This window comes from Gorilla gorilla, chromosome 19, assembly GCF_029281585.2.
Source record: "Gorilla gorilla gorilla isolate KB3781 chromosome 19, NHGRI_mGorGor1-v2.1_pri, whole genome shotgun sequence".
NCBI lineage: Eukaryota > Metazoa > Chordata > Mammalia > Primates > Hominidae > Gorilla > Gorilla gorilla.
This window is the reverse complement of record NC_073243.2, coordinates 74,390,692-74,407,194: the sequence shown is the minus strand read 5'-3', so window position 1 is coordinate 74,407,194 and position 16,503 is coordinate 74,390,692. Positions and strand designations below refer to the sequence as shown.

The window sequence follows — 16,503 nt, the reverse complement described above, 5'->3', positions numbered from 1 at the left end:
ATGCTCTTTTACTCCTAAATTCTTCAGTGAGGTGTTCCTCATAACAATGCATTTTCATACATAATCATAATTTTCTTTTTTAAGAGACAGGGTCTTGCTTTGATGCCCAGGCTGGATTAGAATCCCTGGGCTCAAGCAATCCTTCTGCCTCAGCCTCCCTAGTAGCTGGGACTACCAGGCACAAGTTACCATGCCTGGTGGATAACCATGAATTTAATATTGATAACGTATTATTATCTAAATCACATTCCACATTCATGTTTCACTGATTATCTCAACAATCTCTATAATGATTTTTTCACCAGTTCCAGGCTCTGATCAAGATCACACATTGTGTATAGTCATCATATCTGTTGTCTCCTTTAATTGGGAATGGCTTCTCTGCATTATTTGGTCTTTATTTTTCCTTGACATTTTTTGAGGACTGCAGGTCAGTGATTTGATAAAATATAGAATTTGATTTTACCTCATAGTTTGAATTAGGTTATGCATTTTTAGAAGGACTATCACAGAAATGATATGGTGTCCTCCTTTCTTCATCATACCAGGAAGTATGTGATGTCAGTTTCAGTTTGTCCTTGCATTGGTGATGTTAACCTAGGTCACTTGTTTAAGGTGGTGTCTACCAGGTTTTTCCACTATAAAGTTACTGTCTTCTCATTGCAATTACTAAGTAATTTGCAGGGAGATTTTGAGACTTTGTAAATATTCATTTTTAAACTTTTCTCCGCAATTTTAGCATCTATTGATGATTCTTTTCTGAATCAGTTATTACTGTGATGATTGCAAAATGATGATCTTTTAACTCCATCATTCATTTTATGTTTATCAGTAGCATTCTACTAAAAGGAAGAGCTTTGTTTGTTTGTATATTTATTATATTAGTATACACTCAGTGGTCCTTGTTTTAGTGAATGGTTTATAATTCGTTACTATCATTATTAATCTTGATGCCCTAACTATTCCAGATTTAGCCAGCAGAAGGCTCTTCAACATGTGCTTTATCCTTTTAACATGTCTCCATCATCTTTGTAGTACTTTTTTTTTTAATACAACAAAATATTCCACGTTCATCTTGCTCCTTTCCTACCCCATCTCTATAATCAATAATTTTTGCAAGAAGCCCTGGTTCCTTTTAAGGGGAGGTGATTGTTAGAGACCAGGATCTCTGTGTTAGTTTTGCTGGAATATATTACTTCTAGACATTCTTAACATACAGAATTAGAGAATAACTAACACATATATACATATACAACAATTTTATCTACCTATTAAAAATCATGAGTTCACATTGATACCCTTAATTTTTATTTAACATCAGAGAGTTCATTCTAGTCTTCTGCCTTTTCACTTTTGTAACTATCTTCTCCAACAGGGCTAAACCTTACTCCAGTTATCCCCAGCACATTTCCTCCTTGGCTTAGTTCTTCATTATATTGAAGGCAGTTTCAGAATTGCTAATGTATACCACTGCAAAAAAGACACAAATGTATTAATTAGAATTCAATATTTATTTACAGTTCTTTTGGTCTTAGACTGAGAATATGTACTAGGTTCCTGGGCTATTTTAACTAATTACTACAAACTTGGTGGCTGAAAACAACAGAAATTTATTCTTTTACTATTACAGAGGCCAGAAGGCTGAAATCAAGGTGTTGGCAAGAATGTTGGCTCTAGGCAAGAATGCCCTTTCTTGCCTTTTTCAGCTTCTGGTGACTCGGGGTATTCCTTGGCTTGTGGCTATATAACTCCATTCTCTGCCTCTGTCTTTACATAGCCTTCTCTTTTTGTCTTTTTCTCTTCTCTTTTTTTCTTTAAAAAAAATTTTGTTTTTCTTGAAACAGGGTCTCATAATGTTGCCCAGGCTGGAGTGTAGTGGTGTGATCTCAGTTCACTGCAGTCTCCATCTCCTGGGCTCAAGCCATCCTCCACCTCAGCCTCCCAAATAACTGGGACTACAGGCACCTTTCACCACACGTGGCTAATTTTTGTATTTTTTGTAGAGATGGGGTTTAGCCATCTTGCCTAGGCTGGTCTCTAACTGAGCTCAAGTGATCTGCCTTCCTTGGCCTCCCAAAGTGTTGAGATTACAGGTGTGAGCCACCATGCCCAGCCCTCTTCTATCTCTTATAAGGACATTTGCTATTGGATTTAGAGCCTGCACAGAATTGCATCTTGATTTTTTTTTTTTTTTTAGACAGGGTCTTGCTCTCTTGCCCATGCTGAAGTGCAGTGGTGTAATAATGGCTCACTGCAGCCTCGACCTCTTGGGCCCAAGAGAACCTCCCATCTCAGCCTTCCGAGTAGCTGTGACTACCGTTGTGTGCCACCATGCCTGGATAATTTTTTTTCTTTTTTTTGTAGAGATGGTGTTTTGCCATGTTGCCCAGGCTGGTCTCGAACTCCTGAGCTCAAGCGATCCGCCTATCTTGGCCTCCCAAAGAGCTGGGATTACTGGCATGTGGCACCCCACCCAGCCGAGATTCTTAATTATATCTGCAAATAACCTTTCCCAAAATAAGGTCATGTTTACATGTTCTTGGGATTAGAATATGGACATATCTTTTTGGGGGCCATCAACCCACTTACAGGGTAGATAGTTATCTGGGGTATTCCCTTCTGTTTATTCTTTCAGTATATGTGTTACTAATTTGAAATGTAAGGTTGATTTGTTCCTGTTTATATTCAATTTTTGGTTGTCCCATCCTTATTTTTTTGTGTGAATATGTAAAATGTTAACACTGTTCCATATGTAAAATGTTAACACTGTTCCAAAAGTCAAAAAATGAATAAAGAATCACAAACTATGATGGCTATTATTAAGGAAATGCACAGGTACTAAGGTAAAGAACAATGTGGTGGGCCATGTTTTCTTACATAGAGGACCAGGGAATACTTATTTGAGCAAGTGGCATGTAAACTGAGATTGAAATAATGAGAAGGAGCCAGTCATGAGAAAGTGGAAAAAAGAGCTTTCCAGCATAGGGAAAGCATATAAGAAGGCCCTGATATGGAGCAGAGCTGAGCATATTGGAGGAACTGAAAGGAAGGAAGTGGCTGGTATGTGTTGGGCATGAGGGAACACAAAATAAGTGAAGACAGAAGGAACATGGAGCCAGAAAATAAAATTCGTTGTGGACTGTGTATATTAGGGTTCCCTAGAGGGACAGAACTAATGGAATATACATACAGGAGAGTTGATCAAGTATTAACTCACATGATCACAAGGTCCTACAATAGGCCGTATGCAAGCTGAGGAGCAAGGAAGGTAGTCTGTGCACCAAAACTGAAGAACTTGGAGTCCGATGTTTGAGGGCAGGAAACATCCAGCATGGGAGAAAAACGTAGGCTGGAAGGCTAGGCCAGTCTCTCATCTCACATTTTTCTGCCTGCTTATATTCTAGCCGAGCTGGCAGCTGATCAGATTGTGCCCACCCAGAGTAAGGGTGGGTCTGCCTTTCCCAGCCCACTGACTCAAATGTTAATCTCCTTTGGCAACACCCCCACAGACACACCCAGGATCAATACTTTGTATCCTTCAATCCAATCAAGTTGACACTCATTATTAACCATCACACTGTATAAGAGGTTATAAAGCCAGTAAAAGGTTAAGTGGCATTTTAATTTAATTAAATTGATCAGTTTATTTATTTTGAGATGGTGTCTGACCCTGTCACCTAGGCTGGAGTATACTGGTGCAGTTGTAGCTCACTGTAACCTCCAACTCCTGGGTTCAAGGGATCCTCCCACTTTAGTCTTCTAAGTAGCTGGAACTATAGATGTCTATCCCATACTCAGCTAAGTTTTTATTTTTAGTTTTTGTAGAGACAGGATCTCACTCTGTTGCCCAGGCTGATCTCAAACTGCGGACCTTAAGTGATTGTTCTGCCTCAGCCTCCCAGAAGTGCTGGGATTATAGTTGTGAGCCACTGTGCCGACATTATGGCATATTTAGAACTACATATATATATATATGTATGTATGTTTATGTATTTTTTTTCCATTAACTTTTAAGTTCTAGGGTGCATGTGCAGGATATACAGGTTTGTTATATAGGTAAATGTGTGTCATGGTGATTTGCTGCACAGATCAACCCGTCACCTAGGTATTAAGCCCAGCATCCATTAGCTATTCTTCCTGATGTTCTCCTTCCTTCCACCCCGCACCCCCGAGAGGCCACAGTTCGTGCTGTTCCCCTGACAGTGTGTCCGTGTGTTCTTATCTTTCAGCTCCCACTTATAAGTGAGAACGTGCAGTGTTTGGTTTTCTGTTCCTACGTTAGAAGTATATTTGTAAGGGATTATACTGTTTGCTATGTAGAGCACATGAGGTAAAATGAAAGCAGTGGTGGGCGCAGTGGCTCACTCCTGTAATCCCAGCACTTTGGGAGGCGAGGCGAGCGGATCACTTGATCCCAGGAGTTCAAAACCAGCCTGGGCAACATGGTGAGACCCCGTCTCTACAAAAAATACAAAAATTAGCCAGGCATGGTGGCTCATGCCTGTAATCCCAGTCACTTGGGAGGCTGAGGCAGGAGGATCACTTGAGCCTGGGAGGCCAAGGCTACAGTAAGCTGTGAACATGCCACTGTACCCCAGCCTAGGTGACTGAGACCCCTGTCTCAAGAAAAAAAAAAAAAAGAAAAAGCAGACAGACTAATAACAAACCTGTTACAGTACATATTAACTGATATAGAAGCATGAGAGAATGTTGTGAGAGAATAAGTGATAGTGATGAAAAAGAGAAAAGTGAATAGCTTTTAGAAAGTGAATAGAAATAGAATGTATTTTGGATAGAATTGTCAAGAATAGCTGGTGGATTGAATCTGTGTAGATAGAAGGTTTTAGGACTATGGTTATGGGAATATTTAAGAACAACTCTCACGTTTTTAGCTTGAGCTACTAGGAAAGAAACTGATTGAAAATAAAGTGGGCAGAAAGAATCAAGATTTTCCCTGTACCTGTTGTGTTCGAGATGCCTATGATATGCAGATAGAAATGTCAAGTAGATAGTTGGATGTGCAAGCCTTGAGTTCAGGGGTGGAAAATGAGATCTCAGACTTGCCGTCTAGTCCTTCCAGGTATTGGTTCAATTCATGCCTCCCACATGGCTGAGAGTCTCCACCTCCCCTCATTTGTATTCCGTAAACATGAACAGAATGTCAGGCCTTGGCCAGATACTACTTGAGGCATTGTAGACAACTTTGGCTGAAGATGATCTCCAGGCCTATGTATCTTTCCAGAGAGTTACTGTTATTTTTCTTGTAAGTCACTTAAATATGTACATTTTACTTCTTTAATCATAGTTTTATTTTGAACTGTGTCAGAGTAAGAGATACTGCAGTTATTATACTAAAAAAGACCAGGCTCTTTTCTATCCCACGTAAATCTGACTTGCTGTATGAGACCACTCTAGCTGACTTTACTGCCTAAGAGGGAATTATGCATTTGTGTATATGTGTGTGTTTATGTTTGCTATGTACTCTAGTTGATTTGGTGTATATGTCAGTTTACATATATCAGCATCACATTGTTTTAATTATAGTGTTTTTATATTCTCTATACTTAGTGGAGCTAATTTTCCTCAGTCATTTAAAATATATTCTTCCTTTTCTCTCATACTTATTTTTACAGAGGCATTGTAGAATCAAGGTTGTTGACACATTTTTAGGAAATATGGATTTCCCTTCCAATCTCTTGCTTTCACCTTGCTTATTTGTAAATGCTTTCTATTCTTGATTCTCTTCCATTGAAGAAAGGAGTTATGATCTTTGAAGAAGGACCTGTCTTTCTTATTTTGGCTTTACCTTTCTTTTTTTCTTCTAAAGAAAGGATGTCATTTTCCTCTCCATTTCCCACCTTACTAAGCACCTGTTACATACAAGCACTGAGTTAATTCCTGAGGTGGGCACAGGGTGGTACACAAAGAGTTAAAGCAAAATAAATGAAGCATGTTATGAGAGAAAATTGGGATAAAATAATATAGGTTTATAATTAAAATGGTGCCCTTTTGGGGGAACTAAACATTTTTACGTTTAAAAATGACATGTCAGTTTCTAGTCAGTTTCTTTTTTTTTACCTTTTTAAAACATCTTTTTTTCCCCTTTGTCTTTATTTTTAAGGGTCATACAGCAATGCTTCATACTGGCTCATGGCATCCCAAAATAAAGGGAGAATTTATGACTTGCTCAAATGATGCGTGAGTATTGTTGATAATTCATCTAATACATTCATATCTTTAGGTATTTTATTTAACGTTTGGATTGTTACAATCTTGGCAGTAATGTAGTAAGTGGAATATTAGGAATTCTGATTTTATATATATATATATATATATATATATTTTTTTTTTTTTTTTTTTTTTTTTTAAGGGGGAGTCTTGCTCTGTTGCCCAGGCTGGAGTGCAGTGGTACGATCTTGGCTCACTGAAACCTCCAGCTCCTGGGTTCAAGTGATTCTCCTGCCTCAGCCTCCCAGGTAGCTGAGATTACAGATGCCCCACCACCACACCCGGCTAATTTTTGTATTTTAGTAGAGACGGGGTTTCATCATGTTGGTCAGGTTGGTCTCGAACTCCTGACCTCAAATGATCTGCGTGCCTCAGCCTCCCAAAGTGCTGAGACTACAGGTGTGAACCACTGTGCCCAGCCTATATATTCTTATTCTTTACTTTGATTTTATCTGATAGTGTAGTATTTGATTAAACAAAAATAGACACTATGAAAACGAGAGTGGTATAAATTCCTGTAGCGTTTATTAAGGTTGGATCAGATTGATGCTATTAAGTGGACTCAAAGGACTTTGAAGTTGTGACTAATTATTACTTTGTATAATAAAGGCTTATTTCCATCTGAGTCTAATAGCTAACATAAGCTTATTGGCTAAGATTGATTTTGAAAGGAATAACTGAGGAAATTGATTAAATTTGGTGTGTATGTCAGTTCATACATACCAGCATCACATTGAAGCAAATTAATTAAATTTCCTTGGTTATTAAATTATTTTTTTTTTTGAGATGGAGTTTCGCTCTGGTTGCCTAGGCTGGAGTGCAATGGCACGATCTCAGCTCACTGCAGCCTCCACCTCCTAGGTTCAAATGATTCTCCTACTTCAGCCTCCCAAGTAGCTGGAATTACAGGCATGCATCATCACACCTGGCTAATTTTGTATTTTTAGTAGAGACGGGGTTTCACCATGTTGGCCAGGCTGGTCTCGAACTCCTGACCTCAGGTGATCCACCTGCCTCGGCCTCCCAAAGTGCTGGGATTATAGGCATGAGCTATGGCACCAGACCCTAAAATTTTTTTATTTTAATTTTTGTGAGTACACAGTAGGTATATATATTTATGGGGTATGTGAGATATTTTGATACAGCCATGCAATGCATAATAATCACATGTAAAATGGGTATCCATCTCCTCCCTTTGTGTTACAGACAATCCAATTAAACTCTTTTAGTTATTTTATTTTTATTTATTATATTATTTTTTATTATATTATTAATTATATTATATATTATTTATTATATTATTTATTTTATTTATTATATTATTTATTTTTTTGAGATGGAATTCCACTCTTGTCACCCTGGCTGGAGTGCAGTGTCACGATCTCGGCTCACTGCACCCTCCAACTCCCAGGTTCAAGTGATTCTCCTGCCTTGGCTTCCCAAATAGCTGGGATTACAGGTGCTTGCCACCATGCCCAGCTAATTTTTATATTTTTAGTAGAGATGGGGTTTTATCATGTTGCATAGGCTGGTCACGAACTCCTGAACTCAGGTGATCCACCCACTTTGGCCTCCCAAAGTGCTGGGATTATAGACATGAGCCACTGCGCCCAGCCTCTTTTAGTTATTTTAAAATGTACAGTTATATTATTATTGACTATAGTCACTCTGTTGTGCTATCAAATATTAGGCCTTATTCATTCTTTCTATTTTTTTTTTTTAACCCATTAACCATCCTTAACTCATTCCCATACTCCGCTACCCTCTTCAGCATCTGGTAACCATCGTTCTTCTCTCTGTGTTCATGAGTTCCGTTGTTTTGATTTTTGGATCTCACAAATAAGTGAGAACATGCAATGGTTGTCTGTGTGTCTGGCTTATTTCATTTAATGTAATGATCTCCAGCTCCATTAATGTTGTTATAAGTTGCTGGATCTCATTCTTTTTTCATGGCCGAATAGTACTCCATTGTATATATGTACCACATTTTCTTTATCCATTCATCTGTTGATGGATGCTTAGTTTGCTTCTGAATTTTGGCTATTGCAAACAGTGCTGCAACCAACGTGGGAGCACAGATATCTTTTTTTTTTTTTTTTTTTTAGTATTTATTGATCATTCTTGGGTGTTTCTTGGAGAGGGGGATGTGGCAGGGTCATAGGATAATAGTGGAGAGAAGGTCAGCAGATACACACGTGAACAAAGGTCTCTGGTTTTCCTAGGCAGAGGTCCCTGCGGCCTTCCGGCAGTGTTTGTGTCCCTGGGTACTTGAGATTAGGGAGTGGTGATGACTCTTAACGAGCATGCTGCCTTCAAGCATCTGTTTAACAAAGCACATCTTGCACCACCCTTAATCCATTTAACCCTGAGTGGACACAGCACATGTTTCAGAGAGCACGGGGTTGGGGGTAAGGTTATAGATTAACAGCATCCCAAGGCAGAAGAATTTTTCTTAGTACAGAACAAAATGGAGTCTCCTATGTCTACTTCTTTCTACACAGACACAGTAACAATCTGATCTCTCTTTCTTTTCCCCACATTTCCCCCTTTTTGACAAAACTGCCATCGTCATCATGGCCCGTTCTCGATGTTCGCTGTCTCTTCGGAGCTGTTGGGTACACCTCCCAGATGGGGCGGCCGGGCAGAGGCGCTCCCCACTTCCCAGACGGGGTGGCCGGGCAGAGGCACTCCTCACATCCCAGATGATGGGTGGCTGGGCAGAGGCGCTCCTCACTTCCCAGACAATGGGCGGGTGGGCAGAGATGCTCCTCACTTCCCAGACGGGGCGGCCGGGCAGAGGCGCTCCTCACTTCCCAGACAATGGGCGGGTGGGCAGAGATGCTCCTCACTTCCCAGACGGGGCGGCCGGGCAGAGGCGCTCCTCACTTCCCAGACGGGGCGGTCGGGCAGAGGCGCTCCACACTTCCCAGACGGGGCGGCCGGGCAGAGGCGCTCCTCACTTCCCAGACGGGGCGGCCGGGCAGAGGCGCTCCTCACTTCCCAGACGGGACGGCCGGGCAGAGGCGCTCCTCACTTCCCAGACGGGGCGGCCGGGCAGAGGCGCTCCTCACTTCCCAGACGGGGCGGCCGGGCAGAGGCGCTCCTAACTTCCCAGACGGGGCGGCCGGGCAGAGGCGCTCCTCACTTCCCAGACGGGGTGGCCGGGCGGAGTCGCTCCCCACTTCCCAGACGATGGGCTGCCGGGTGGAGGCGCTCCTCACATCCCAGACTGGGTGGCCGGGCGGAGGCCCTCCTCACCTCCCAGATGGGGCGGCCGGGCGGAGGTGCTCCTCACCTCCCAGATGGGGCGGCTGGGCGGAGGCGCTCCTCACTTCCCAGATGATGGGCGGCCGGGCAGAGGCGCTCCTCACCTCCCAGACGGGGTGGCTAGGCAGAGAGAGCACAGATATCTTTTCGATGTACTGATTTCCTTTGTTTTGGATATATACCCAGCAGTGAGTTCGCTAAATCATATGGTAGCTCTATTTTTAGGTTTTTGAGGACCCTCCAAACTGTTCTTCATAATGGTTTTACTAATTTACATTTTCACCAACAGTGTATGAGGGTCCCTTTTTCTCCACATCCTTGCCAGTGATTAAATGGTTAAGATTCTTTTGCATTTGTATCTGCTCATCCATGACTCAAGAATGTTATAGAATATTTGAGCAGCTTTTCCCTCTATTGTTATATTATATGATTCATTTTAGTATTAAAAGTAGTTCACAGGAATGCACTTCATATGATTACAGAGAAAATTACAATAAAAAATCTTGTAAGTTAAAAAAATAGGTGGTATTATTTAGGTGAATCATTAGTTAAATAAGAACTTTTTTATTCTTAGGTTATTTTGTCTTTCATCTTTCAACTTTCTGATACTTAAATTTGCCTTGTTAACATTCACAGTTGCTGTTCATATTCTTAGATACTTTATGTTTTCTGAATATATCTTTAGAAGACAAATGACATAATTTCACTTTCATAGAGGAATTTAAAAAATTAATTTGATCTAAAAGAAACTGAAGTTTGTCAATCTATACAAATAAGAATGTGACTAAAATAAAATAAATATATTTTAGTAAAATTTCTGGGAAATCAGATTATGTAGTGTTAATTTCTTTTCCTATCTTAGTCTTTGTAGCTGCATAATTACTTTTCCAAATAGTTAAGGTATGTTTGTTTAAAGTTATGTTTCTTATTTCAGCATTAGGGAATGAACTTTATCAGCAATCTAAATTAATAATATAGCATGACTAGGTAAGGTTTATTCTAGGATGTAAGGATATTTTACCACCAGGATATTTCAGTATGCTTCATTGCTGGATGAATGAAAGGTTAAAATCATGTGATTTTATTATATGATAAAGTGGACATTTGATAGAATTTAGTCTTTCCCAGTAAAAGTTCTAAGTAAAATACAGATAGGAAGAAATTACCTAAATCTGATAAAAATTAGTTACTAAAATTTAAAGTAAATATTGTATTAAATATTGGAGTACTGAAGCTACTTGCGTTTAAATAGGAAACAAGACAGGCCCATAACTACTTTGAGACTTATGCAGGAGAGACTTTATGCAGTGTCTTAAGAAAATGAATAATTGATACTAATGTTAGAAGAAAACAAATACACTATTGGACCACAGAGGACTTGGGCTATTCTGGTTAAAACTTAACCACAGAGGACCTGGGCTATTCTGGTTAAAACTTAAGTTGAATAGAGCAGTTGGGAAAAAAACTTTATTCTCAAAACTGCTGGATCAGTGTGAATGGTGGGCTCTCATAGTTGATAATGTTTTAACTTTTATGAGCACTACAGCAGCCTTTCCCAAATTGATTTCCAGGCTATGTAAATTAGAAGATTGACAAAAGGCATTCTGTGGTCAAATAAATTTGAGAAGCTTTGAATGTTATATTCCAAGACCAGTGATACACAATAAACATTTAAAAGTTTTTAAAAATGATTTTTAACAACTTTTTTATTTCAGTAGGTTTTTGGAGGACAAGTGGTATTTGATTACATGAATAAGTTCTGCAGTGATGATTTCTAAGATTTTGGTGCACCCATCATCTGACCAGATTACACTGTACCCATTGGGTAGTCTTTTATCTCTCGCCACTCGCCACCGTTTCCCCCAGTTCCCTGAAGTCCAGTGTATCATTCTTATGCCTTTGTGTTCTCATTGCTTAGCTCCCACATGTGAGTGAGAACATGCGATGTTTGGTTTTCCATTCCTGAGTTACTTCACTTAGAATAATAGTCTCCAATTCCATCCAGGTTGCTATGAATGCAATTATTTTGTTCCTTTTTGTGGCTGAGTAGTAGTCCATGTATATATACACACACACACACACACACACACACACACACACACACACACACGCCCCACATGTTCTTTATCAACTTGTTGATTGATGGGGCATTTGGGCTGGTTCCATGTTTTTGCAATTGCAAATTGTGACCCTATAAACATGTGTGTTCAAGTATCTTTTTTGCATAATGACTTCTTTTCCTCTGGATAGACACCTGTAGATCCAGTGGGATTGCTGGATCAAACAGTACATCTACTTTTAGTTCTTTAATCTTCATACTTTGGTTGTGGTAGTTTACATTCCCGCAAACAGTGTGAAGATTGTAAGTGTTGCATTTTCAATGCATCCCCAACAACATCTATTATTTTTTGATTTTTTTATTATGGCCATTATTGCAGGAGTGAAGGTGGTATCGCATTGTGGTTTTTATTTGCATTTCCCTGATCATTAGTGATGGTGAGCATTTTTCCATATGCTTTTTGGCCATTTGTATATCTTCTTTTAAGAATTGTCTATTTTGGCTGGGCATGGTGGCTCATGGCTGTAATCCCAGCATTTTGGGAGGCTGAGGCGGGCGGATCATGAGGTCAGGAGATGAGACCATCCTAGTTAACACGGGGAAACCCTGTCTCTATGAAAAACACAAAAAATTAGCTGGGCATGGTGGCATGCGCCTATAGTCCCAGCTACCTGTGAGGCTGAGGCAGAAGAATCACTTGAACCCAGGAGGTGGAGGTTGCAGTGAGCCAAGATCACGACACTGCATTCCAGCCTGGGCGATGGAGTGAGACTCTGTCTCAAAAAAAAAAAAAAAAAAAAAAAAAAAAGGTGGCAGTTCCAAGATGGCCCAATAGGAACAGCTCCAGTTTACAGCTCCCAGTGTGAGTGACGCAGAAGATGGGTGATTTCTGCATTTCCAACTGAGGTACCAGGTTCATCTCACTGGGGCTTGTCGGACAGTGGGTGCAGGACAGTGGGTGCAGCCCACCGAACATGAGCCAAAGCAGGGCGAGGCATCACCTCACCTGGGAAGCAAGAGGGGTCAGGGAATTCCCTTTCCTATCCAAGGGAAGCTGTGACAGATGGCACATGGAAAATCAGGTCACTCCCACCCAAATACTGTGCTTTTCCAACGGTCTTAGCAAACGGCACACCAGGAGATTATATTCTGCGCATGGCTCAGAGGGTCCCGTGCCCACGGAACCTCGCTCATTGCTAGCACAGCAGTCTGAGATGGAACTGCAAGGTGGCAGCGAGGCTGGGGAAGGGGCACCCGCCAATGCTGAGGCTTGAGTAGGTAAACAAAGCAGCCGAGAAGCTTAAACTGGGTGGAGCCCACCGCAGCTCAAGGAGGCCTGCCTGCCTCTGTAGACTCCCCCTCTGGGGGCAGGGCATACCCGAACAAAAGGCAGCAGAAACCTCTGCAGGCTTAATTGTCCCTGTCTGACAGCTTTGAAGAGAGTAGTGGTTCTCCTAGCATGGAGTTTGAGATCTGAGAATGAACAGACTGCCTCCTCAAGAGGTCCCTGACCCCTGAGTAGCCTAACTGGGATGCATCCCCCCAATAGGGGCAGACTGACAACCCACATGGCTGGGTACCACTCTGAGACGAAGCTTCCAGAGGAATGATCAGGCAGCAACATTTGCTGTTCAGCAATATTCGCTGTTCTGCAGCCTCTGCTGCTGATACCCAGGCAAACAGGGTCTGGAGTGGACCTCCAGTAAACTCCAATAGACCTGCAGCTGAGGGTGCTGACTGTTAGAGGGAAAACTAACAAACAGAAAGGACATCCACACCAAAACCCCATCTGTATGTCACCATCATCAAAGACCAAAGGTAGATAAAACCACAAAGATGGGGAAAAAATAGAGCAGAAAAGCTGAAAATTCTAAAAATCAGAGCGCCTCTCCCCCTCCAAAGGAATGCAGCTCCTCACCAGCAACGGAACAAAGGTGGATGGAGAATGACTTAGACGAGTTGAGAGAAGAAGGCTTCAGACTATCAAACTTCTCCAAGCTAAAGGAGGAAGTTCGAATTCACCGCAAAGAAGCTAAAAAGCTTGAAAAAAAGATTAGACGAATGGCTAACTAGAATAACCAGCATAGAGAAGTCCTTAAATGACCTGATGGAGCTGAAAACCATGGCACGAGAACTATGTGACGCATGCACAAGCTTCAGTAGCTGATTCAATCAACTGGAAGAAAGGGTATCAGTGATTGAAGATCAAATAAATGAAATGAAGTGAGAAGAGACGTTTAGAGAAAAAAGAGTAAAAAGAAATGAACAAAGCCTCTAAGAAATATGGGACTATGTGAAAAGACCAAATCTATGTCTGATTGGTGTACCTGAAAGTGACAGGGAGAATGGAACCAAGTTGGAAAACACTCTGCAGGATATTATCCAGGAGAACTTCCCCAATCTAGGAAGGCAGGCCAACATTCAAATTCAGGAAATACAGAGAACACCACAAAGATACTCCTCGAGAAGAGCAACTCCAAGACACATAATTGTCAGATTCACCAAAGTTGAAATGAAGGAAAAAATGTTAAGGGCAGCCAGAGAGAAAGGTCGGGTTACTCACAAAGGGAAGCCCATCAGAATAACAGCTGATTTCTCGGCAGAAGCTCTACAAGCCAGAAGAGAGTGGGGGCCAATATTCAACATTCTTAAAGAAAAGAATTTTCAACCCAGAATTTCATATCCAGCCCAACTAAGCTTCATAAGTGAAGGAGAAATAAAATCCTTTACAGACAAGCAAATGCTGAGAGATTTTGTCACCACCAGGCCTGCTCTACAAGAGCTCCTGAAGGAAGCACTAAACATGGAAACGAACAACCGCTACCAGCCACTGCAAAAAAAATGCCAAATTGTAAAGACCATCGAGACTAGGAAGAAACTGCATCAACTAACGAGCAAAATAACCAGCTAACATCATAATGACAGGATCAAATTCACACATAGCAATATTAACCTTAAATATAAATGGGCTAAATGCTCCAATTAAAAGACACAGACTGGCAAATTGGATAAAGAGTCAAGGCCCATCAGTGTGCTGTATTCAGGAGACCCATCTCACGTGCAGAGACACACATAGGCTCAAAATAAAAGGATGGAGGAAGATCTACCAAGTAAATGGAAAACAAAAAGGTAGGGGTTGGAATCCTAGTCTCTGATAAAACAGGCATTAAACCAACAAAGATCAAAAGAGAAAAGAAGGCCATTACATAATGGTAAAGGGATCAATTCAACAAGGAGAGCTAACTATCCTAAATATATATGCACCCAATACAGGAGCACCCAGATTCATAAAGCAAGTCTTTAGAGACCTACAAAGGGACTTAGACTCCCGCACAATAATAATGGGAGACTTTAACACCCCACTGTCAATATTAGACAGATCAACGAGACAGCAAGTTAAAAAGGATATCCAGGAATTGAACTCAGCTCTGCACCAAGCAGACCTTATAGACATCTACAGAACTCTCCACCCCAAATCAACAGAATATACATTCTTCTCAGCACCACATTGCACTTATTCCAAAAGTGACCACATAGTTGGAAGTAAAGCACTCCTCAGCAAATGTAAAAGAACAGAAATTATAACAAACTGTCTCTCAGACCACAGTGCAATCAAACTAGAACTCAGGATTAAGAAACTCACTCAAAACCGCTCAACTACATGGAAACTGAACAACCTGCTCCTGAATGACTTCTGGGTACATAACGAAATGAAGGCAGAAATAAAGATGTTCTTTGAAACCAGTGAGAACAAAGACACAACATACCAGAATCTCTGGGACACATTTAAAGCAGTGTATAGAGGGAAATTTATAGCACTACATGCCCACAAGAGAAAGCAGGAAAGATCTAAAATTGACACCCTAACATTACAATTAAAAGAGCTAGAGAAGCAAGAGCAAACACATTCAAAAGCTAGCAGAAGGTAAGAAATAACTAAGATCAGAGCAGAAATGAAGGAAATAGAGACACAAAAAACCCTTCAAAAAATCAGTGAATCCAGGAGCTGGTTTTTTGAAAAGATCAATAAAATTGATAGACTGCTAGCAAGACTAATAAAAGAAGAAAAGAGAAAAGAATCAAATAGATGCAATACAAAAATGATAAAGGGGATATCGCCACCGATCCCACAGAAATACAAACTACCATAAGAGAATACTATAAACACCTCTATGCAAATAAACTAGAAAATCTAGAAGAAATGGATAAATTCCTGGACACATACACCCTCCCAAGACTAAACCAGGAAGAATTTGAATCCACAAATAGAGCAATAACAGGCTCTGAAATTGAGGAAATAATTAATAGCCTACCAACCAAAAAAAGTCCAGGACCAGATGGATTTACAGCTGAATTCTACCAGAGGTACAAGGAGGAGCTGGTACCATTCCTTCTGAAACTGTTCGAATCAATGGAAAAAGAGGGAATCCTCCCTAACTCATTTTATGAGGCCAGCATCATCTTGATAGCAAAGCCTGGCAGAGACACAACAAAAAAAGAGAATTTTAGACCAATATCCCTGATGAACATCGATGCAAAAATCCTCAATAAAATACTGACAAACCGAATCCAGCAGCACATCAAAAAGCTTATCCACCATGATCAAGTGGGTTTCATCCCAGGGATGCAAGGCTGGTTCAACATATGAACATCAATAAACGCAATCCATCATATAAACAGAACCAAAGAAAAAACCACATGATTATCTCAATAGATGCAGAAAAGGCCTTTGACAAAATTCAATAGCCCTTCATGCTAAAAACTCTCAATAAATTAGGCATTGATGGGACATAGCTCTAAATAATAAGAGCTATTTATGACAAACCCACAGCCAGTATCATACTGAATGGGCAAAAACTGAAAGCATTGCCTTTGAAAACTGGCACAAGACAGGGATGCCCTCTCTCACCACTCCTATTCAACATAGTGTTGGAAGTTCTGGCCAGGGC

At 40.7% G+C, this 16,503-nt stretch overlaps 1 protein-coding gene across 2 annotated transcripts in view; it reads left to right on the top strand.

Moving 5' to 3' along the window:
- WDR70 (WD repeat domain 70) overlaps positions 1–16,503 on the top strand; it is a 364,079-nt gene that overhangs the window by 118,375 nt on the left and 229,201 nt on the right. For both annotated transcript variants that reach the window (XM_031003468.3, XM_031003469.3), the window contains exon 9: positions 6,122–6,198. In XM_031003468.3, the coding sequence (XP_030859328.2) occupies positions 6,122–6,198 (77 nt within the window). The remainder of the gene's footprint in view (positions 1–6,121; positions 6,199–16,503) is intronic.